We start from the raw sequence: 25,088 nt of genomic DNA on the forward strand, positions 1-25,088 counted from the left end.
CCATTGCGGAACAGGGTGAAAGCAGGCTAAAAAAGTATGTAAAGAAACAGATGGACTACAGTCAGTAATTGTAGAACTCCAAACTGCTTCTATATGGTAAGTGGAGCTGATAAAATGGACAGTGAGTGTAGAAACAAGGAGGTGGTTTTAATGTTATGGCTGGTCAGTGTAAATCAAATAGTGTTAAATTATTCCTAAGAACAAACCTTCATCACTGCTTCACCCAAAATATTTTCTCCCTAGAAAAGCCAGTGAGGTTAATAAAAAGAAAAAAAAGGAGAAAAAGTTTCAGGAGCGTGCGAGTCGACCCCGCCCTTTACAACACGCTGGCAGAGTACAGAAATAGACAGAGACAGAGTTGTAACCAGCAGTCTCCGCTTCCCACCACGCGCTCCCCTCTGTAATTTACTGGATTGGTTAATGGAATGGAGCAGAGATTTGGGTTTAGTGGTCAGGGTGCGCTTTGTTTTTGTCCATTTCAGATTTCTCTGTCATTACAGTTTTTCTAGTAAGACCAGCAGACGGGGAAATGTCCTGCCCACATGGGGTTTCACAGCACGACCAATTTATCTCAGGGCCAGATCGAAAACTGGTGATGCTATTTTGGCCAAAAGTTTGGCCACAGCAGCCAATTTAGAACGCACCAGTATGTACTGGTAGAACACTGCACCAGTTTATTCTGGGCACAGATAAAGGCCGGTTTTGAATTACATTGTAGTGTAATGCAGGGAAATAATGCTAACCATGTTCCTGTCTCAACTCTTTCTTTTACTGTTGTTTGTTTATTAGGATTTTAACATCATGTTTTACACTTTGGTTACATTCATGACAGGAACGGTAATTACTCAATACACAAGATTATATCAAGCACAGTCATGGACAATTTAGTATCTCCAATTCACTTCACTTGCACGTCTTTGGACTGTGGAAGAAAACCCACATGGAAACAGGGAGAACATGCAAACCACACAGAAAGGACCCAGTCCGCCCCACCTGGGGATCGAACCCAGGACCTTCTTGCTGTGAGGCGACAGAGCTGCCCACTAAGCCACTGTGCCACCCTATTTTACTGTTGTTAGCACCAAATTTTGGAGGTTAAGTGTTGAATATAGTCTTTGGTCCCATTTTAATTTGAAAGTAAAAACAAATACATATCACTACTTTCTGTTTTATGAACATTTTAAATTCAGTTAGTCTATAATTATATAAATTGTTATGTATTTGAAGCACACATACAAGTACTACAAGTATGATAGGCAACAGAAATTAAACTAAAATGTGAATAAAATGATATAAAATTTAAGACATTATGCTGTTCATTTAGTAGGAATTAAAGTAACTATTTAAAACAAACTATAGGACTTTTAAGACTGATGCTCTGAGTGGGTTCAGCATTTGGATAGCTGAAACGTTTGCATTTTCTCTTTCTCCCAATCTAATTGTATCCAAATACCCTGATTATATCCCTCCTCAACTGCTGCAGACCCCGACCTTAATTGAGGAGGACTGTACCTAATACACGCTCTCTCTGACATGTGTACAGTTGCCAACTTCCACTTCCTTTCATCTGCCCGAGGCAGGATCAAATAGGCATCAGTATATCCAATGGAGAGTCATGCACTGATCTCCATTAACCCCTTCTCGGTACAGCCACCATCGACCATCCAGCAGAGGCTGTAGTTGCATCCATTCAGCGGTGAAGCACACTAGTGCTTTTGGCCAAAATAGCATCACCAGTTTTCAAACTGGCCCAGAGATAAATTGGTCGTGCTGTGAAACCCCATGTGGGCAGCACATTTCCCCGCCTGCTGGATCTACTAGAAAAACTGTAATGACAGAGAAATCTGGGATGGACAAAAACATGGACAGTTGTAGCCTAGTGGTTAAAATACTGGACTAGTAGGCAAAAGGTTGCCAGTTCAAGACCCACCACTGCCACTGTTGGGCCCTTGAGCAAAGCCCTTAACAGTATGTTGCTTGGGCAACATACTGTCAAAGAACTTTGGATAAAAGCGTCTGCTAAATGCTGAAAATGTAAATGTAGTTCACCAGTCCTGACAACTCAAGGTTACACGTTCAAATCTCAGCTCTGCTAATGGCCGGTGGGGCACCTATACGGACAATGATTGGCTCGTCTGATAGCGCCTGCACAGTGACTGAGGATAGTAGAGATCCGAGCATCTCTGTAGCTCAAGTACAAGACATGTGATGCTAATGAAGTGATCAGTTAGTGTAAAGGATACTGAACTGTAAATGATTTATATATGTTAAATACCAACCTATAATCTGAGAGAATGAAAAGGCCACTGTTGTCTGTGGACACTGTTGAAAGGTTAGCCTGGCTGTTGTTAATGTTGCATGACATTCTTTTATACTCCATTTGTCTTCAATAAAAAAGTAACATTTATGAGGGCTGTAAGCCATTTACATTCCATTTGTACAAGCTTTTATGATAATATTCCAGTGCGAGGCAGTGAAGTTTGACAGCTCCTTATATTATTATCCAACAGTCTTGTTCTACATGTATAAGTCAGTGGCTTTGTGTTTCAAATAAAAATATAAAATTATTCACAAAATTTAACACATTAATTTACTATAATGATGATGAAAGATCAGCACAGTGAAACAGCAGTGAATCAGAGTTAATGTCACCTCTGGTTACATTTGTGTGGGGTTTACTATGACTTTCCTGTGGCCATACCTAATAGTTAAGATTAATGAAAGATGAATCTTGTAATGGAAATGTGCAGCATAATGGCACTGCAGGTAGTGCACCATGGTGCTAGTGTCCTGGGTTGAATCCCCACTTCTAGTCACTGCCTGTTAGGAATTTTGGCTTGAAGATATTAATACAGAAAAAGAGAATGAATGGCCCCAGCTAAAAAAGAAGTAAGAACTAATGCTCCACCACCAACCCCACTTATTTCTTCAGGTTTTTCCCTTTATTGGTCTGTTGCTTTAAATGTGGCTGAAGGAGCTTTTATCAGTGCAGCATATTTTCACTGACAAAAGCCATTTGTTGTCATTTTGGCATGTTCTCCCCATGTATTTCATTTTTTTTTTTTAAACTAACCAGTATATGGATTGGCTTCCCTAAGGTGTGCATTAATAAGTGAATGTCCGATGCGTTTGACCAGGGTGTGTTCCTGCCCTGTTAACGAGTTGGGCAAAACCCAGTTACTGTGGGCACCGCACAGCTCTTTGGCTCTGGGTTCTGTGGAGTTTATCCTCTATCCCCTGACAAACCCCCAAATTCCAGTAGGTGGACTTCCAGTAGGCTAGTCCAATTTGCTTCTAGATGTGTGTAGATAAATAAACGTATATGTTACCAATTAGTGTGCTCACTGGTTTCAAAATAGAGTTCATCAGGATTAAATAACTAATTTCAGTTTGTTTTGTTTATAAGGATTTTAACGTCATGTTTTACACTTTGGTTACATTCATGACAGGAATGGTAGTTACTCATTACACAAGTTATATCAAGCAGTCATGGACAACTTACTATCTCCAATTCACCTCACTTGCACGTCTTTGGACTGTGGTAGGAAACCGGAGCACCGGGAGGAAACACCACGCTGACACTGGGAGAACATGCAAACTCCACACAGAAAGGACCCGGACCGCTCCACCTGGGGATCAAACTCAAGACCTTCTTGCTGTGAGGCGACCCCACTGACTTCAGAAACAAAGTCCTGCTGTTATCTGTCTCTTAAGAAAGGAAACAATATTTCTTCACCGATGACATTCTGTGTTTGTTGACGTTCTCAAAAACATTTTAACCCACTTTTTTATTTCCACGGTTTCCTGCAGTCCTACTGATGCTATTTTTTATTAACAATAAAGACAAACTTGTGATGCTGCCTGAAGCGTGTTAAAACTGTTCTTGATGACCGACTTTCTCTATTTGCTCCAAGTTCAATAATAAGGGGAAAAGGGAAAAAGTAGGGCAGAATATTATTAGTATGCAATAAAGTTATTTGTAGTTCAGTTTTCTCCCTCACGCTGACCTAAATTCCTCTCAGAATAATGAAGGATTTGACCAAAAAACACAAATAATAAAGTTTGTATTATAAGTTTGTAATGCTGTTCTGAATAAACAACTTTCACTGTAGTTTTCCACCAAAGCTGCAGCTGTGAACTGAACATTAGGGCCGACCAAACTTAACAATTTGTAGTGACCTGTCTTTGTGGGGTAAAACTTCTTAACTGGTGGTTTGTGGGATACATGAATGTGTGATTCATACTTTCATAATGCAGGTTTAACTCAAATTATTATAATTTATTTTGTAAATGCATTTTCTCCCTTTTTCTTCCGATTTTTAGCATGTCCAATTTTTACCCGATTGCGTTATGCTTCCTCTCTAATGGTGCTGACCCCGTCCCAATTAAGGAGAGCGAACTGACGCACGCCCCCTCCGACACATGCGCAGTAGCCGATTGCATCTTTTCACCTGCACGGGGCGAGTTTATGTGCAGATCAGCTTTGTGCACGAAGAGCCACACCTTGATCAACATTATTCCCTGACTCTGTGAAGACGTCATCAACCAGCCAGCAGAGGTTGTAATTGCATCAGTTATGAGGTCCCTATCCGGCTCCCTCCCTGGATGAACAACAGTCAAACGTTGTTAATATAGCCGCCCAGCCCAGCCGGATGGCAGAGTTGAGATTCGATACGATGTATTCCAAATTCCAGCTCTGGTGTGTTATCATATTGTACCGCTGCGCCACCTGAGCAGCATTTATCTCAAATTATTCATGCTTATGTGTGTCCAGCAACTTACTGTACTGTGCACTGTTGCAGACCAGCTGAAAGAAAAAGGTGAGAACTAGTGATCCACCACCACCCGCCCTCCCCATCTGACAGCACCAGCACACACTGGCCACTCATTTTTTTAGATTTTTATCTTTAATTGGTCTGTTGCTTTAAATGTGTCTGAAGGAGCTTTTATCAGTGCAGCTTGGTTTCAAGAACAGGGCGTTCGTTCTCTTATTCTCTTCTCTATAAATATCTAAAGTGCAGTGGATTTTTCAAATATGAACAGTGTGTCACTTGTGTGTATTTCACCGACACGGAGGCAGTTATAGAGATAAATTTTTCTGTAATTGAAGTGGTGTGTGTGTTACTCATGCATTCCAGCCGGAAAAGGTGGAATTCCAGGAATGTTTGCATATGATAGAAGTAAGTCTGGTTACGTAACAAATAAATGAACCTGAGTTCTTGTGACATTAAAAAGGAAAGAAAGAAAAAAAACAGACTGAAACTTCTCTTTTTCTGTACCTCTGCTTTTATTAAAACATCTGGATTTCAATATGGGCACAGATAGACTGACGAAGCAAAAATGACTTAAAACTTAACAATGAATTTCTGTATTAAAAATAACAGCACTTAAATTCATTTATTCAGTAACAATAATATAATATTAATGTAATAATAATAAACACTAATAATAACATAAATCTCCTTCATCCTTACCAGTTTAATCCTCCTGGTTTTTCCTACAATGGCACCACCTGGTGGGTATTAAATTGGCTAAACGAATTTAAAACAGAACTCACATTCTTCTAAATCTTGTAGAAAAATGTATGCTTTAAATTAAAACTGTAACAAAAAGTGTGATACTACTTACCTGCTTTAATGATTTTGTAATAATCTCCCCATCACACAACACTAACAACCTTAGGGGGGAAAGGTAAGGCTAGCATGTGCTGCTGCTATGACTCATGAGACCAGCCAATCATGGGAAAACACAGCGTGATCTGCCTTCGATACATGAACTTACAGGCACACATGAATTGCCAGTGTTGTGCCGCAGCAGTAAAAAAAGTACCAGTTACCGGCAGGTTGGGTGCCTATACGGACAATGATTGGCTCGTACATTTACATTTTTGGCATTTAGCAGACCCCCTTATCCAAAGCGACTTACAGTACTGTGACAGTAATACAATCTACACAATTGAGGGTTAAGGGCCTTGCTCAAGGGCCCAACAGTGACAACCTGGAAGTGGTGGGGCTTGAACCAGCAACCTTTTGATTACTAGTCCAGCACCTTAACCACCAGGCTACAACTGCCAGGCTTGTATGTAGGGTGCGTGGGTGAGCCTGACGGGATTCCTCATAACTGCTGCAAATGCGACATCTGCTGGTTAATCAAGGGCACCTGCACAAGGTGACGGGTGATAATGGGGTTATGTGCGAGACTCTCTGTATGCAATAAGGATCCCCATATGAACCTGCCTCGTATGGGTGAAAAGAACCGGCCGGCTCCGTGCACATGTTGGACAGGGTGTGTGATAATTGTGGCTCTCCTAAGATCCGGAGTGCAGAATTGCAGCAGTAGAGGCTGAAATATGAATAATGTATATAATGTACACTGATCAGCCATAACATTAAAACCACCTCCTTGTTTCTAATCTCACTGTCCATTTTATCAGCTCCACTTATCATATAGAAGCACTTTGTAGTGCACAGCAGCGCTGATGGAGTTTTTAGACACCTCACTGTCACTGCTGGACTGAGAATAGTCAACCAACCAAAAATATATCCAGCCAACAGCACCCCATAGGCAGCATCCTGTGACCACTGATGAAGGTCTCGAAGATGACCAACTCAAACAGCAGCAATAGATGAGCGATCGTCTCTGACTTTACATCTACAAGGTGGATCAACCAGGTAGGAGTGTCTAATAGAGTGGAAAGTGAGTGGACATGGTATTTAAAAACTCCAGCAGCGCTGCTGTGTCTGATCCACTCATACCAGCACAACACACACTAACACACCACCACCATGTCAGTGTCACTGCAGTGCAGAGAATGATCCACCCCCTAAATAATACCTGCTCTGTGGTGGTCCTGACCATTGAAGAACAGGGTGAAAGCAGGTTAAAAAAGTATGTAGAGAAACAGATGGACTACAGTCAGTAAGTGTAGAACTACAAAGTGCTTCTATATGGTAAGTGGAGCTGATAAAATGGACAGTGAGTGTAGAAACAAGGAGGTGGTTTTATTGTTATGGTTGATCGGTGTATGTATGAATACAATATAGAAAAGAATGTCACTCCAAACATAAGGGATAACAGGAATGCCAAGCGTCTCCCAAAAAAAGAAGGAAACTGAGACTACTGGCGCCTGATTGCAACTGCAGCATCAGAGGGCAAATTTACCTCCCTTATTTTTACTGTGTAAGAAAGGACAGAAAGATTCACCTTGTACGCACCCGTGTTCGATCTTTTCTAATACACAGTGCACACGCCTGCAGGAATCTAGAAAGAGAGAAGAAAAATAATGCTGATCAGTGTACTGCACATCCTAAATAGTTTTTTCCACACATTACAGGTAACGTAAGATAAGATTACAACATCCCTTACAACACAAACTGAACCAGGCAGTAATGAAAAGAAATGTTGGTAAACATTATAAGTATGGTGTTAGCAAGATTTTGCCGCCCCATTTCTGACTAAAACAAAAACACAATTACTAATTTTCCACCCAATTCAGAAGTGGCCGATTAGACCTTAACTCTCTCTCGTGTCGCTAGCACACCCCCAGTGCTGGTCGCTTCTTTTCCCCTGGCAGGGGAGGGGCTCTCAGAGTGCGGTAGTGTCGTCTGTAATCAGCTGCCCACCCCAGTGGCTTGGTTGATTAACAAAGCCTGCACTTACACCAGCAATAAGGAGTACTAATTCAGCTCACAACAGAGCTGAGATTTCAAAGCGTTTGTTTATTAGTTTATTAGGATTTTAACGTCATGTTTTACACAGTTTGGTTCCATTCATGACAGGAACGATAGTTACTGGTTACACAAGATTCATCAGTTCAAGTCTTTAACGTCAAACACAGTCATGGACAATTTTGTATCTCCAATTCACCTCACTTGCACGTCTTGGGACTGTGGGAGGAAACCGGAGCACCCGGAGGAAACCCACACAGACACGGGGAGAACATTCAAACTCCACACAGAAAGGACCCGGACAGCTCCACCTGGGGATCGAACCCAGGATTTTCTTGCTGTGAGGCAGCCGTGCCTCCCTAGTGTTGCAATAAACTTTTAAAAATGTAAAGAGAGAAGGTATCAATTACTTTACGGCAATTTTATATCAGCTTTTTAATAAGAGAAAATCAATGTTGTCATGTTTGACAAATAAAAACAAAGCAAAATGCTTTTTATTTTAAAACTGATTAAATCTAACCATTTATTCATTCATTGTATGTTTCACCACCGCTTTTATCCTATTCAGCATCACGGTGGGTCCGATTCACTGGACGAAAGGTAGGAAACACCCCAGACAAGTAGCCAGTCCATCACAGGGCAAACACACACATGCATTCAAAATGCACACCCTCGAACCTTGGGGAATTCAGGACCTTCCTGCTGTGAGGCGACAGTGCTACCCACTGAGCCACCCTAAAATCTAATCAGAATCTAATAAAATATACATATTTTTTGGATCTAGATTTTTTTTCTTCCAACCTGGACATTTACAGTTTCTTATTGCAGAAGTATTGCCTCATCCATCACTTGTGCAGTACGGCGTCAGTATGCTTGAGGCCTCCAGCTTTACAGTACAGTTTTATTTCACTGGGTACAGATTTTTTTTTTTTTTTTTTTTTTTTTTTTTTTTTTAATTAAAGCTACTGACTTGGATTTTACACGTTACTACTGTTAGTTCTGGGAATTGTTAAATACAATCTGCTTTATTATTTATAAATGGAACACACCTAGGTGACAAACATTCATTCATATTTCTCATTCTTCATTAAAATTCTTTAGAGACATTAGAAATGATAAATCAAGTTGTACTAGTAAATTACTTACCATATTTCATGTAAGCTGGCTGATAAAACCTCAAGTATTGCGTCAACACTTCAATAATCAGTTAAAAGATCACATTTGTAGTGTATAAGTAGCCAGACGTCATGATCAAGTAGAAAGTGGCTCATAACAAATATGATTATATTTATTCACAGAAGCACACATGTACACACTTCAACAAAATAATTTAAATAAAAATCAAACGATCACGTTCCTTATTCTGCTTTGTTCTCTGTAGCTATGAATGATGTTGAAACAGTAGTAAACCATCTTTAATCTTGTTCGTCAGATGTACAGAAGTCACACATATAAACAAGATGTAATAATACGCTTTGTATATGACTTAAGATCAGTGACGCCCAGTGCTCACTACGTGATTTCTCTAGTCACTACTAGGTCTTGACTCTTCACAATTAATTACTGTGATCAGCACAAACTGAAAACTAGTATTTATTTATTTATTTATTGGGAGTTTAACATCATGTTTTACACTTTTGGTTACTGGTTACACAGGATTACTCAGTTCAAGTCTTTAATGTCTGGACTGTGGGAGGAAACCGAAGCCCCCGGAGGAAACACACAGACACGGGGAGAACATGCAAACTTTACAAAAAAACAAACCCGGGAAACTAGAATATGAATAACAAGATTGAAGGTGCAGTTTGATACACAGTCTTTCAACTCACAGACAAGGCCTCTTCTCTGCTGTCCTTCCAATGGATATAACCAGTGTTGTTTATAATAGATGTTCTTTGCTTAATTACTGCACACACCCAGTAAAATTGTTTTACTTTATAAGAAACTGATAGACATCCTGGTGGTGACTGTGTGGTGTCATTGGTTGATAATGTAATGGCCATTACTCTGTAGAGCTGGATAGTGATCACTAGGCCTAGTGTAATTCATATTTCTCTTAACAAATATAATGTCCCATAGACTTACTTTATCTACAAAAAGGCATTGACAAAGCAATGTCAGATTGCCACAAACACATTAGACCACGGTAGTGTTCCCCCAAATGCCCGTCATTAAAAAAAAGCACTTTTCTAGAAACTTTTTTTCTCAAATTTGTGATTGCTCAATATTACCTGAATTTCAACCCTGAATACTATAAAATGTGGTCTGATTCTAATCAGTTCATTATTCCAAATATATTCTCTTACAGTCTAATAAAATATGTGAATATTTAACCAGTGACACAAATAACTACACAGGCGCAACTGCCGTGGTGGCTCAGTGTTCGGGGATCTGTGCCTAAGAAAAGCACTTAACCCTCTCTGTTCCAAGGATGCAGTAACATGTCTGACCCCGTCTTATGACGCTTCCTAACAACAGGACATTCAAGTCAGACCTGGAAAAAGCATGTGCACCTCAGTGCTTAAGAGGCAGTGTAATCGGATGGTTGTAAAGCTGCCCTGTGCTAATAAAGTCATTAAATGTTTAAGACATGAAAAGAAAAATTTTATGTGCTCCGGTGCTCATCAATGAGAATAGAAAAAAATCTGGTACTGTGGCAACTAGCAGTGAGCATCATGCAGATAGATCACAAAAGAGGAGAAGAAAAACAGGAAAAAACCTTTTGAAATGTTCAGGTGTTTAATTCTCTACCTAAATCCACTAAACTGGTAAAAATGATAGAAGAAAACCTGAAAATGTGAAAATGTAAAAAAAAAAAAAAAAAAAAAAAAAAAAAGTTGGCAAGCATTATGACCCCAAATTTTTACTTTTTATCCACAATTTTTTTGGGGTTTACTGCCTAACAATAGAACGGTGGAATTAAAAGATTTATTATATTGTTTGGTTGTTTATTAGGATTTTAACGTCATGTTTTATACTTTGGTTACATTCATGACAGGAACGGTAGTTACTCATTACACAAGATTCATCAGATCACAAGTTTAATATCAAACACAGTCATGAAAAATTGTCATGAGGTGTCGCCAATTCACCTCACTTGCACGTCTTTGGACTGTGGGAGGAAACCGGAGCATCCGGATGAAACAAATGTGGACACGGGGAGAACATGCAAACTCCACACAGAAAGGACCCGGACCACCCCACCTGGGGAACGAACCCAGGACCTTCTTGCTGTGAGGCGACAGTGCTACCCACTTAGTCACCATGCCGCCCCAATTGGGAATGGCTTTACTGCCTAGGGGCCTGGGAATAACAAGTAAACCAACAACAGAATGGTGGAATTATAAGATTTATTATAAGAGTTTCTGTTTTCCAGACTTTCTCCCAACTGGGATGCTGAAGAAATCAAAACTGGTCTAATTTCTTTTGTTCTCTATTGTGCTTTTTCTGTTTGGTTTAACATGAAGCACTTCTGCTGTTAATGAAACTTCTACCAGTAATCATAAACAAGGGTTCACATACTTTTCCAAAGTAGGCAGGATCAGAATATATTTAGAGAAATTAATGCATTTACTCTGATTATTCCAAAAGATTAATTAACTTTTTTTTTCTTTGCAACTTAACAATGTTAAGTTTGTCTTAAAACACTGGAGCATTTGGAAATATGCATAGCAACAAAAACCCAAATGCGGCCCCATCCCTAAAATGAGAAATTCTGATAAGTTCAGTCCTGATTAAGTAAGATTATTGTTTGCTCTGTATAAAATCATTATAACTGTATATAAAATGACAGCAGGCAAATATCAAATCCACTGCTGGGCCACTGAGCAAGGTTCTTAACGCTCACTGCTCCAGGGGCGCCATACAATGGCTGAGCGTGCTCTTTAACCCCAGCTTCCAGAGAATCTGGGATATGTGGAAAAAGCATTTTAATGTACAGTGCATGTGTATGTAGGACAAATAAAGGTGTTCCATTTGCCCAAGATAATCGTTTGAGTATTTACTAGCACTCTACCTCCATAGCTGTCAGCATTAATGAGATTCAGAAGAAGCTTTTATCCAAAGCACCTTGCTGAATACAGTGCTGGCCTAGCTCAGGGGCCCAACAGTGGAAACCTGGAAGTGACAGCGCTTGAACCAGCAACATTTGTAGTTGTATTTCCAGTCGTATATATAAAGATCCAGTAATAAAAAGCAATTGTATCAGTCAGATATTTTTCAAATGGCCAAAAATAAGCCAAGAAGAAAATCCGTAGCTTATTATCAGTTTACTACAAACAGAATGATCATTATAAGTAAGAAAGACGTTGTCCTTTACTGCAGTCAGCAGTTACACCAGCAGTTAAGGCAGGTTACGGTGACTCTCCTCTGAATAAGCAACAAAATGCAACCGGTGGTTGTCAGTTTTAAACATCCGTCTGAAATCGCAGACTGTTCATGAGCAGGTCTGGTGCACGGTTACGTCGTATAATAATAAAAGTAAAAAAGAGAAGTGATCAGAAGAATATCGGAGAACAGACTACACACAGACAAAAATTCAAATGCCCTCCTGTTACACTCCATTTCACATGGACAATTTGGATTAGTACTTAAGATAAGATTCCTTTATTGATCCCCATGGGGGAAATTCAAGTGTTACAGCAGCTCCAGTACATTAGTAAATAGAGTAAATAAAATAAAAATAAGAAAATTATAAAAAAGCTATGAGATGCAATTACTATTAAACATTTATATAATAAAAGGTAGGTTTTTAGCTGAGTTAAAAAAAAAAAGAAAATGTTTGTTTGTTAGGATTTTAACGTCATGTTTTACACTTTTGGTTACATTCATGACAGGAACGGTAGTTACTCATTACACAAGATTCATCAGTTCACAAGTTTATATCGAACACAGTCATGGACAATTTAGTATCTCCAATTCACCTCAACTGCATGTCTTTGGACTGTGGGAGGAAACCGGAGCTCCCGGAGGAAACCCAGGCAGACACGAGGAGAACATGCAAACTCCACACAGAAAGGACCCGGACCGCCCCACCTGGGGATCGAACCCAGGACCTTCTTGCTGTGAGGCGACAGTGCTACCCACCGAGCCACCCAAAAGAAGAAAATGAAGAGCAGAGGCGGGGGAGTTGTATGAATATGGGTTGCTATAAAATCATTAAATTACATTAGCAGCACTATCAGTCTGATTTATCAGCACTCACTTAACCCTAATACCCAGAGATATTTATATATTAGTCAGGCCCTAAACCTTACACCATTGTGTGCTGGTATAATACAAAAATAAGTAACTGCTGAATATCACAAAGCTGCACAGTATTAAATTGATAGATTTTGCATTTAAAGGTACAAACGCACAATGTGTTTTTTATATTTTTAATATTTTATTTAAGGAACTGCCATTTCTGATAAAGTGAAACAACTTAGGACATTCTAAATATTTACTGTAACAAAAATGACTGCAAGAAGACATGCATATTCCACATCACATACACAGGGATTTCAAATACTACAGGGTGTAGTAAACTAAAAACAGTTACTGCAGAAGCGAATGATGTGCACATAAAACTGCAGAAGAAATGTGATAGAGAAAAGATTCACAACATAATCACCCATTTCAGTAAACGTTATCATGTAAAAGTATCTTTAGTCTTCAATCTTCACTAGATAAAATGTACAAACTGGATTTTGTTTCCTTGGAACTTCTTGACTGAGCTTGTTTTGTGTATAGTACGCCAGGTATGATACATAATTAATATGTAACTTACGCTTCTACAGAGAAAAAAGAGACCATGATTTCATCTTTCATTCTTTTCTTTCATGTCGGGCTGTATAAAGGGGTATTCATGTTTAATCTGTCATTTATATCTTCTTCACAGTTTGGAAAACAACTGCCAGCAAACCATTACCAAAGAAAAAAACTAAAGTGTGAATAAAGAATTAAAGACTGAGATCTTTAATAAGCAGTACATGGCCTATAACCATTAGCTCAATTAAATTATTTTCCCCATGTTTTTTTCCCCCAACCAGAAACAATTCCCATATTTTATGAAGAAGAGAAGTGTTAGTTGCAGGAAACACTACATCAACCCTGTGGCCTTTCAGAAAGTTCCTATGAAAAGAGGCTTCCATCCCTAGATCCCTTAGTAATCCTGGCTCATGCTATGCCACAGACTTTTGGGATGAAAGCAGAGTCACCGAGAAAGATGTCAAATCTGATATCAATAATCAAGAGGTCAGATGCTTTGCATCAAAAATCAGTATGCATTGTGATAAAATGACTAATATCTACGACGCTTGTTGCTGGGCCCATCGAAGGCACCCCCAACAGGGTTTCCACGACCGAAGCCACCAGGACCAGCCATAGGAGGCACGGGTCCTGCACCACCAATCACAGGTGACTGTTGCTGCTGGGGGGAATCAGCACCAGGTCGAGCACCCATAGAAGAACTCATCTGACCAGACGCTCCCTGAGCAAACCTTTCATTACGCTACAATACGACCGGAGTAAGACGTATGGTCGCGAGTGCACAGAGTCCAAAAAAATCCATTTGTGTTTGAATTATTGGTGTTGCAGTGCAGAGATCCAAAATAGTCAGAAAATGAATGTGAGAGTTTTGAATGCCACAATGCGAAGTCCCGAGTTCACAAGACGAAATGCAGCCGAGTTCCGGTACCAACAAAGAAGAGATAAATACAAATTAGTGAGCAGGAAAACAAAACGCCAGAGGTAAAATAGCAGTTTCACATCTGACTAATAAAAAAACAAAACAAATAATAATTTACACAGAGACTGAAAGACTTTTCTGGAATGACCACTGAACTGAAAGTCTGTATACACTGTTAGAAAAATGGCATAAGCAAGACACATATCCATGTAGAAATAAAGTTGACTTAATTTTACTACATAAAAATCATTTCTTGCAATCACACACTTGGAGGATATAATAAACCATTCTTACTGGTGAATCCTTAAGGCTTGAATCACACGTACTGTCAGTTATACATTCCAGTATGGCTGCAGCATATTTTCTGGATTAATTAATTGTATGTAAAATCATCTAAAATTATTTAGAAACTAATTAAACTTGCCTACAGAAACTTTTATAATAGTTGGCATTTGAACCAAGATCCATTCATGCAGAAACCCCAAAGAACCTTCACTTTACACTTGACTAATCTTCTAATTAGTACACAATTAGTACACAGTACACACTACAAAGTAAAAGATAAGTAATTTTATGACAGCTACAGCCTCAAATAAAAAAAAAATAAAAAAAAAAACTTTAAATCTTTTCAAGAATCTAGGGGCAGTAAAGTTAAGTATACGGTTTTTTTTTTTGGTTTTTTTCCCCAAACTTATTTAAGGTTAAAGCTCATGTTACTAGGTAATGCTGGAAAAAACATGCCTAAAAATTTTCTAAAAGTGTATAACATGACTTTTCACAAACAATTACAGCAAACAATAAAAAGAATGACTACTTTCCTTTTTTTAATGCATTTTCTCCCCATTTTCCTCCCGATTTAGCGCACTCAATTTGTCTTCCGCTGCTGAGAGATACCCGATTGCATCCGAGGAGAGCACGTCGCTGTACACGCCTCTTCCGACACGTGAACAGCCCTCCTCTTCTCGCCCCTGAATTCTGCACAGGTGTCTTTTCTGCCAATCAGGGTCCTTACACAGCGTATGAAGACCCACCCACCCATACAGTCCAGTCGTCCCCCCTGCAGATTGGCAGCCACTGCCAATTATGCCCGCCAGATGGTGCCCAGCCGACCGGTGGCAACACCGAGTTCTGAACCTCAGCGCTGGTGTGCTAGAGGAAACTCCTGCTGCGCCACCTGGGCACGCCCTACTCCTTTCCCTTTAACCCAGTTTCTGTTGCACCATAAAACACTAATATAGATAATCACAAGAATAAGAGAAAGTAAAAAAAACAATGCAGGTCAATATCTGTAACAGTAAAGAGTAAATAGAGAGAGTCTGTGTAGGTTCTCAGTCATCCAGGTCATGGTAGTCTTGAGTGCTCAAGTTGAAGACGACTGGACTTCTTTAAGACGTTACACCTCTCATCCGTTCTAAATACCTGGGACCCCATCAGCCTTCAGAAGAGGTGAAACATCTCCCAGTCCAGTCCAGTCGCCTTCAACTAAAACACTCAATTGTAACGGAGTTTTAAGCTGTTCAATAAAAAAATTAATATTTGCCAACCACAAACTTACTACGGCTATAATGCTATGAGACACAGTTATTATTTTAGCTGCAGTCAGGACCAGCTCCTTGTATACGTGACAGGAAGCAGCTAAATGTTTTATTACTTTAACCAGTACCCAAGTGTCCTATTAAATCTTTTGCTGGAGTCAGCCTTTACACAGAACAGAACTCTGGATTTATGTGGAAAATGTGCGACGCGCAGGTGAACTGGATGCTCTTACGCACGTATCCAGAGCTGGTTTGTCACTAGTTAAAATAAGTAAAATAAAAAAGAAAGAAAAACTATGCAGATAAGACACTGGAGATCCTGGAGCTGGCACTGACTGCAGCTGACGCATCCTTAATGTAACAGGTCCTATAAGTCATCGGAGCTAGAAGGATAAAAATCACTAGAACTCTTTAAAGAAAAATAAATAAAAAAACAAACATATTAAGCAGTTAGGTAGCAATTAATAACACTGATACATTACCATAGCTCCATTATCTGGCATGAGGGGTGCCCCCATATTGGACGATCCCTCTGGCCCCATGGCTCCACCCCGGCCTGACATGGCCATGCCCATCATTTGAGCAGGGCCCTGGTTACCGCTAACAGCAGCGGCAGGATTAAACGAATCTACACAAGACAACGCATGACCAATATTAACTAAGACAAGTCTCTGGTGACTTTTGTGCTTATTTGTACTGGATTTTATCTAAAAGTGTAGAGGCCCTAAAGAGTGAGCTGTTTTTTGTAAGTCAAATTGATGTTTTTAACAGATTTGTAAAACAGAAAATAAACAACATGCAACAATTTGACTTTACAATATCAGTGCACCAAACACACCCACCCCCTTCCCCCACTGTTAACAGGACCTGGTGAGAACTAAGTGCATCAACTATGTTGTGGTTGAGCCAGAAAATGAAATTGGCACCTTACTTACTACTGAAGCGCAAAACACACAAATGCGCAACAATGTAAATGCTGCTTTCATGTCAAAATCATTAACCTTTATCATGAAAACCATCCAACACTACACTGATCAGAATAGTTGTATACTTAACACACTAATTCTTACTATAACACAACAGGCTGAATGTTTATGATCATATAAGGTCATGAATCAGTTTACTTGATTCATTTCATTTATGAATGATATACTGAACCTTCACAGGTGATATTTACTTCACTGGGTGTTAAAGCTCTAATATAACACACTGTACCTGCTGTTTAATTTCCGTCATGCTTTATTTCAGTGTACAGGGAACTTGTAAAAGGGACCTTTTAAAGGCATCTTATTCCAGCTTGTGCAGATCATAAAAAGCTCTATAAAACACTGTGTGTGTTGATCTTACTGTTATGCCAAATGTATCAAATAATGCATTAAAATGAATTCCATATCTGGCAAACAACATTACTGGTTAAAGAGTAAAACTAAAACTAAACATATTTACCAACAATAAAATAATCATAATAATACAAACATGGTTTCCACTATGAAGTTTTAAGTATTTGTGGTTTCGTACAGACAACACTGATGGCAGTGTCACTTATAAACCCACAATATTAATTCTCTTACATTTTTCCCCCAATCACACAGTTACATTGCTTGTTACTACTAGGTAAAAAAAATGATATAATCCTGTTTTGTTCTACTAATCAGCTAAACTGCTTTCGGGATTACAAAAACAGATCACATGTACTTTTAAGGTGGAGAAGGTTTGACAGCTATTAAACAAAATATTTTGGGTCCTAAAAGAATCCTAAATAAAATCTGAAAGTAAATAAAACAGTAGTTGCAGAGAACTGATGGTGTAACGGAGAATCCTCTCTTAGTCCACAGAAAGCTTCTGGTATTTACAAAGTACTGAAGGTGTAAATGATATGTGCGTCTATGCAAACTGTTTATAATTTTCACTCGCACTGTAATCCACTCACGCACTAAACACTCACAGTATTACTGGAAATACATCAAGGGTTACAGAACTATGTTTCAACAGAAAGAGACTATAAGCAAAGGCCTTACACATGCAGTTGAAGCTTAGACTGAGACCGTACCTCCCATATTAATGGCTCCACGGGCACCCATTTCACCCATTCTCATTTCCTGTTCTCTCTGGAAGTGAAGAAAATTATAGAACTGTAAGCCACAAACAAAATAAAACGAGGAGGGGGTGTTTCTTTTCAGAAAATTGGAAAGTTTTACTACAGCAAGTTGGACTGCACTGGAAAAACAAATGGAAATGTACTTTAGTTGTAAAAAAGTAAATAAAAACAAATAAATCAACCATAGAGAAGGCAAAAAATACTCTAACATACATGGGATATTTAGTTTTTAAATACGTAAGACGTGTGTAATGTCAGTATAAATTGAAATAATTTTTATAAACACAAAATTAAAGCCTAAATGATCTGTTGATAAATGAAAAAAAAAAAACCATCCTAAACTAAATGGGCTTCAATAGAGTGACCTCTGTGTGATAAGCCAATCTTCTAAGAAGAGCATTTGTATGGCTGGTCACTGATGTTGGTCTAGAAAGCCTTAGTTGATGTTCTGGTTCATTCCAGAGTTGTTGAGTGGGACTGAGGTCAGGGCTCTGTGTTCTTTATGTCTTTATAAAGTTTGTACAGTCATGCTGGAACAGGAAAAGGCCTTCCCTAAACTGTAGCTGAAAAGTTGGAAGCTTTTTTCTTTATATGATTGATTTATTACAGCTCTTAGCAACTGTTGTTGCTGAAACACATGAATTCTATAATTCGAAGGCCATAGTGTCCATATAGTGTACTAGGCTCCTATATAAACATGCTTTTAATTGAAGATGCTCTATTACTTGGACTTTGTCAAACTAAGTCTGCCAGGTAAAAGAAATTCAAATTGTTGTGGGTGTGTGTTTGTCACAGTAAATATTAGCCATTGATTATGCATAAATAAAAAAGTCAGGAATGGCATTTAATACACAAACATCTTAATATTTTAAGATTTTATCCTTAAATCATTTTAAAAGTGAAATGATTACTGCTGGTTGTTGTAGCATCTATATGCAGTTTAACATCTGAAATGCTAAAACAATAAACAATGTCTAACCAAATAAAGGAAAAAACATGGATTACTTAATTAAATTAATTAATGAAATATAATAAATAAAAAATAAAAGTGCTTTGTAGTTCATGGTTCTTTATCAACCGGTGCTAACAATACACAAAATAATGTATTACTGAATTATATGAAAGAAAATAATGTTTGTTTATTAAACATTTAAAGAGGTAAAAAAGCACGGTATGCACATTTAAATACCTTTTCTTTAACATCCTCAAATAGTTATTAATGCTATTTTAATAACTATGTGAAGATACATTTAAGAAAATGAACTAAAAATTTACTTAAATTTCCAATTTTTAATATACACAGGTGACGTTATTTTAGCACAGAAAACACAGAACACAGGACATAATAGGCTACATTCATACAGTCAGAATGTGTGAAGAACAACAAATGTGGTAATTAGGTCGGCGTACAGATTGTGTTAAAAAAAGAGCTTTGCTCTCATGGAAAAGTAACCTAATACAATTCCCTCTTTAATCTCACTATAAAACTCTGTTAACGTCCAAAATCTTGCTGGCAGCATGTTGTGGAACAGGGTTGTAACTTTCTTCTTAGTACTCCGATTGTAATTGATAATTGTATGCAACAGCTGTATGAACATAGCCATAAACACACACACAAGCACACACACACACAAGCACGCACGCACGCACACACACAGAGCCAAAAGGCTACTGTAAAAACCCTTAGTCATTAGAAGTTAATAACAAAACTTACCTTTTGCAAAGATATATAAACACACACTTAACTAAATCTTATGGGTGACCTAAGCCACATGAGGCAGACAAACTGAGGTGTTTTGAACTGGGACTAGGACTGTTGGAACATTTTAAAAGTTTCAGGTCCATGGTTGTCTAGAACTTATACAGCCAAAAATGTATGGCCATAAAAATAATTCAGTGATTTGGGAGCTTTTGGCTGTTTAGATAAAAAAATTACACAGTGAAGTAATTTTAAATTGTAAATCAATCATTCACCATTAAATTGCTTCAAGAATTTACTAGCAAAATGACCACAAGTATTAAATGTGTATAAAATGTAAATCCTGATTTAAAGTAGTCTAACTGGTAAACATGCTTGGGGATCAGACATGCAATTAGGGAAGATTTGCACAACTTGGCAACCAACCGACAGTTTTAGGATCAGCAGGCGTTTCATAAGAGCTTTGAAATATTTAAGATCTATAAAATGATAAATAGATCTTGAGGACTTTAACATAAGCTACAAATATGAAGTAAACAACAACAAAACTCTTGACCTTTTGAGCATGGAATCTGTTTACTGTTCACTGTGATTCTATTCCATAGTTTGAAGCCTGGATTCATGTTTTCTTTAACCTTCTTTGTTGCCCTGATAGATCTTTGCTACAACTGCCTGAATTAGGGCTGGTTTCAAGTAAATAAAGAAGAATTGAAGAGTGTCAGACAAATTATATTACATGAAATGAACAAGTGCATCAAACACATTTGAAGTGTGCTTAAATCATCACACTGTGCCACTGTGTGTAAGCATCAGGGGAAAAACTTTACTGGTAAAGATTTACTGGAAATGTTTACAGGTTCTTTGTTCACGTTTTTTTACCCAGATACCATGGAAGCTCATGTCTGACATGAAAAAGAAAATAAATGTTTAGTAAAAAAGGGACAGTTTGTTAAAAATACTGCAATGTTTCACTGCAGGTGCTACAATCTATTACTGACAAGACATGTTTTAATAATCCTAAACAATATGGCAGCATTCACACAAGTGCAAATTTATGTATTACACTATATTCGTTATCAATAATTTATGAACACATCAAAAGATTCTTACAAAACGTTTTTTAACTGAAGTGCCATGGATTTATCCTGTCACTAGTCAAGTGTTGCTATAGTAGGAAGCAAGATAAAACAAACTGTGTACAAACTCAAAATGTGTAATCAGCTAAGATGAAGCAACTGCCAGCCAATCACATTGCGAAAGGATAATTTCCTAAGATGCACCTCAAGCAATTATTTCAAGTACTTTTCCCCAAAAATCCCAATCCCAAAAACCATGACAGGTCTAGTTGTAGTTCTGGTTTTCATCAGAATGTGAGTATGAAAGGATAAGTGGACAGCTACAGTATATGACCGCACACAATCTCTCTCATGAACACACATCACACTCACTTTGCATATGTCACATCCACATCTATACATTCTCACTCACACAAAGGTTTAAGGAAAGGCAGAGAGAGAGGGAGAGAGGGAGGAGAGAGAGAGATAGCCAGACCGAGAGAGAGAGAGAGAGAGAGTGATGCCCCTGCTGGTCTTCTGCCTTTTGGAAATGTTGTAGAAAAGAAGAAGGCATTGTATTATTTATTATCATTTTAAACATAGCATAATAAAAATCAAATATTATAGACAGGTGATATTCAAACTTCCTTTGGCCAAACCAATAAAAGATCTGGTCAAATTCTATGTGCCTCAAATCATTAAATAAGTCTTAATTACTTTAATTATTTGTCTATTACTAAATGAAATCAGTTAAAATGCACTAATTTGCTGCTGCTGCTGCTTATTCCTTGACTGCTGCCCTGCATTCATGTATCTAATGGCCTGTTACACAGTTTGAATATCACACAGTTTTTCATATTAAAACTCTTGGGGTTTCAAAATTTAGATCATAATGAAAAAATGTTTGTCGCTTTTCATCATTCAGTCATCACTGAAAGTGTCGTATATCAGCCCGGTCTCAAACTGTTTCATTAGAAGAAGCACATGTGTAAGGTGAAAGGTTTATAAAACTGCTGAGAAATAGCAAAAAAGATAACAGAAAAAATATAAACGCCAGCGTGAAGAATAAAGTTATGTTACGAAGAGCAAGTTGTTAATAAATAAACTCATTTTAAATGACGACACTGGTATGAAAACAAGTAAAGAAATGTGGAGATCCTGATACACTAACAGACAGTTAAATTCAGGCAGGTATTCCGTATACAGAGACGTTATTACAAAAATACAAATTTTGTGCACAAAAAAGTGTATAAAAATACAGGCATGTGTTTAAATTTTTTTTATAAAAGTAACCCTTCAGCTGTTTACTTTCGCTGGTATGACCAGGGTTGCCAGATATAATTTGTATGATTTGGGTTGCCAGTTATAAATAACAAACTTAACCTTAAAAAAAACAAAAACAATGTAATCTCTAAGTTCTAAAAGTATCTCATCAAATTTAATCCAACAAATTCTCTATGGGAATAAGTAAACTAATTTACAGACAAATGTAAAATCCATACAAAACTGAATACACTGTAATAGGCCACACTGAATGGCTGCTAGTTCTTGTGTTGACATAAGTGGTGTTATTAGTTATAAAATGCCCCAACCATAACCAAACTAAAATAGGAACTAAATGAACATGAAATGAACTAAATGAACTTACTTTAGCAGTTACAGAAAAAAATAGGGCACAAAACTATACACGCGTATTTCTGTGCATGTTTGTGTATATTTTGTGTAAATGAAATGTTTATGGTTATACGTTTCATGCTTAACAGTGTTCTTGTGCAAAATGTGTTTGAATTAAATTCAGAAAATCTCTGCCAACATCCTTTCTGAAAGTGAAGTTAACAACAAATCTGAGGAAAACAGATTTTAGAAAACATGACAATTAAATGTAGGCCAGATGAAACATTCGGTCTGAATATTCAGTCAAACAAAAGGGTTTACAAAGTATTTATATCCGCAAAGTTTTGCTGGTCCATGACATACGTCATTTGCTTAAAAAGGCAAATTCAAAAATACAAATAAATGCTTTCATAAGCCAAATAATTACTTGGTTAAGAGCATGAAATTTGCAAAAGGGAGACAAACCATGTGTAAAAAAGAAGAAATTGAAGTTGCCAGTTTTAAAAGCATTTCCCTTAGGGCTGGGCGATACGGCTAAAAAAGTCATATCTCGATATGCTTTTGAGAAGTGGCGATATATGATGTAATGTAAATTTTAAGTACAATGGCAGGCCACTGCCCGTATTTTACCTTATATTGTTTATAAGTTATCTTAAAAACACAAATCATTGTAGTTCTGATAAATTCTGACCAAGTACAGTGTTTATATTTTGTATTATTACAGGCTGTATTTGTATTCATATTGACAACATTTATATTAAACAAAGCAGCAGAATCTCACAATCACATTTATGCTCCGTTTTACTTCAAATAAATGAGCATCGAAAAAATCCTGAAAATGTTTAATATTTGATAATGCTTTGCTATCATTGCAAAATAAAAAGCGCACGGAATACAGCAGCACTGCGACCCAGATCAACCACACAGCAACATAAAATCATAACCGCAGCTTACCTTGGAGGTCATCTTGTATATTTCCAGAATATAAAAATCCATATTTAACTGTGTTTATCCACCTAACTAATGAAAACCATCTTAGATCATTTAACTTAATTTATTCTCTCGGCTGTCGCAATTGAAAGCTGAAACTGGTAATTCGTTCACTTATCTGTCTATTATACGACAACCAATGAAGAGAGAGCTTGAAATTCCACCCAGAAGCTCTGATTGGTTTATACATCTGAATCTCTTGAACCGGAGTTCGTCTAATGCCAAGTTCACACTACACGACTTTCCAAGTCGTCAGGTCGCTGTACAGTTCACACTACACGACTGAATCTCTTGCACCCGGGAGTCTTTCAGTCGGTGTACAGGGTGGGCCATTTATATGGATACACCTAAATAAAATGGGAATGGTTGGTGACATTCACCAGACATCAACACAATTTCTATCCGCTCTTCACGTGTTAACCTCTGCGACATGTCAATGGCTGTAAACAAAGTGAAGCTTGTAAATAACTCATGAAAGAATAAAGTTAAGTTAAAACCAAGCACACCATTATTTTTCTTGTGAAATTCTCAATAAGTTTGATGTGTCACATGACCCTCTTCCCATTGAAAAAACTAAAGTTGGATCCAAAATGGCCGACTTCAAAATGGCCGCCATGGTCACCACCCATCTTGAAAAGTTTCCCCCCTCCCATATACTAATGTGCCACAAACAGGAAGTCAATATCACCAACCATTCCCATTTTATTTAGGTGTATCCATATAAATGGCCCACCCTGTATATTTCACACTACACGACTGATCGGCGATAGGGGGTTTCACACTACACCATCCATCACCAACTGGAATCACAGGCGAGCTTCTCTTGTCTCCTTTTTTTTCTTCTTTACAAAAACACACGTGAGAAGTGACGAGGGTTTTAATGATACCACGTCCAAAAATGCACGTCAACAAGTAGCGAGTGATCAAAGTGTTTGTGGTCTGATGTGCAGTGTAAAATCAAAGAGGAAAAATAAATGAATCTGGATTTGGCAACACGAACAGTATATGGCTTGTTCTGCAGTAAAGTGGATGTTAATTAATAATTTTGTAATGCAGCGTGGGTGTTATGTTTTGTAGAGGACGATCAAATCAGAAATACTACGTGTGTGTGCCGGTGTATCCTGATATAAACTATATCCTCTTCTGCATTTCCCTTCACGCTGTATCCTGCGTTCTCATTGGCTGTTCGACATGTCACTCATTCCCAGTTGCCCATCTGAGATCAGATATCTGACGTGCTAGAAAACTCGATCCGGTCGCCGGTCGGGTCGAGTTGTTGGATAGTTCACACTTAGCGACCGAGAGCCGAGTTTTGATCGCCGAGTGAACGCTGAGTTGCTCCCGACCCGGAAAATCAATCGCCGACCAGTCGCCGAGCGAAAATCAGGGCAAAGATCATGTAGTGTGAACTACGCATAAAAAGAGTCGTTTCTGACTCTGATTCAGTTTCCATGCTCATACGCGAAGGAAAGTGTTCCACTAAGCGCTTTTGTGTTTTAAACGTTCTCAAATGGTAACCTGTGTATTTTATGCATACTCGATATATCGAATATGGTCATTTTCAACATCGTGTAAAAAGTAATATCAAATATATCGATATTTATGATATACCACCCAGCCCTAATGTCTCTATAGTTTTAAAGGAACAACTGCCATCTGTCAACATTGCAAACCTGAAATAAAGTTTTATAAAAATAAAGTTTGCTCAAAACAATGTAGGTTCTTACAGCTTTTAAATAAGGATATACTTAAGTAAGAAGAGG

General features: G+C 38.0%; 1 protein-coding gene across 4 annotated transcripts in view; it reads right to left on the reverse strand.

Annotated features, from left to right (window-relative positions):
- Window positions 1-5,285: 5,285 nt before the first annotated feature.
- Window positions 5,286-25,088, reverse strand: part of pspc1 (paraspeckle component 1) — a 30,871-nt gene continuing 11,068 nt past the window's right edge. The window contains exons 7-9 of one of the 4 annotated variants that reach the window (XM_063010528.1): window positions 17,920-17,977; window positions 16,352-16,497; window positions 13,074-14,157 (exon numbers count right to left, since the gene is read on the reverse strand). In XM_063010528.1, the coding sequence (XP_062866598.1) occupies window positions 13,948-14,157; window positions 16,352-16,497; window positions 17,920-17,977 (414 nt within the window). In that variant the 3' untranslated portion in view covers window positions 13,074-13,947. Of the gene's footprint in view, window positions 6,343-7,069; window positions 7,261-13,073; window positions 14,158-16,351; window positions 16,498-17,919; window positions 17,978-25,088 lie in introns of those variants that run through there. The other 3 variants (XM_063010531.1, XM_063010530.1, XM_063010529.1) reach the window with 3 other exon arrangements.

This window comes from Trichomycterus rosablanca, chromosome 15, assembly GCF_030014385.1.
Source record: "Trichomycterus rosablanca isolate fTriRos1 chromosome 15, fTriRos1.hap1, whole genome shotgun sequence".
Classification (NCBI taxonomy): Eukaryota; Metazoa; Chordata; class Actinopteri; order Siluriformes; family Trichomycteridae; genus Trichomycterus; species Trichomycterus rosablanca.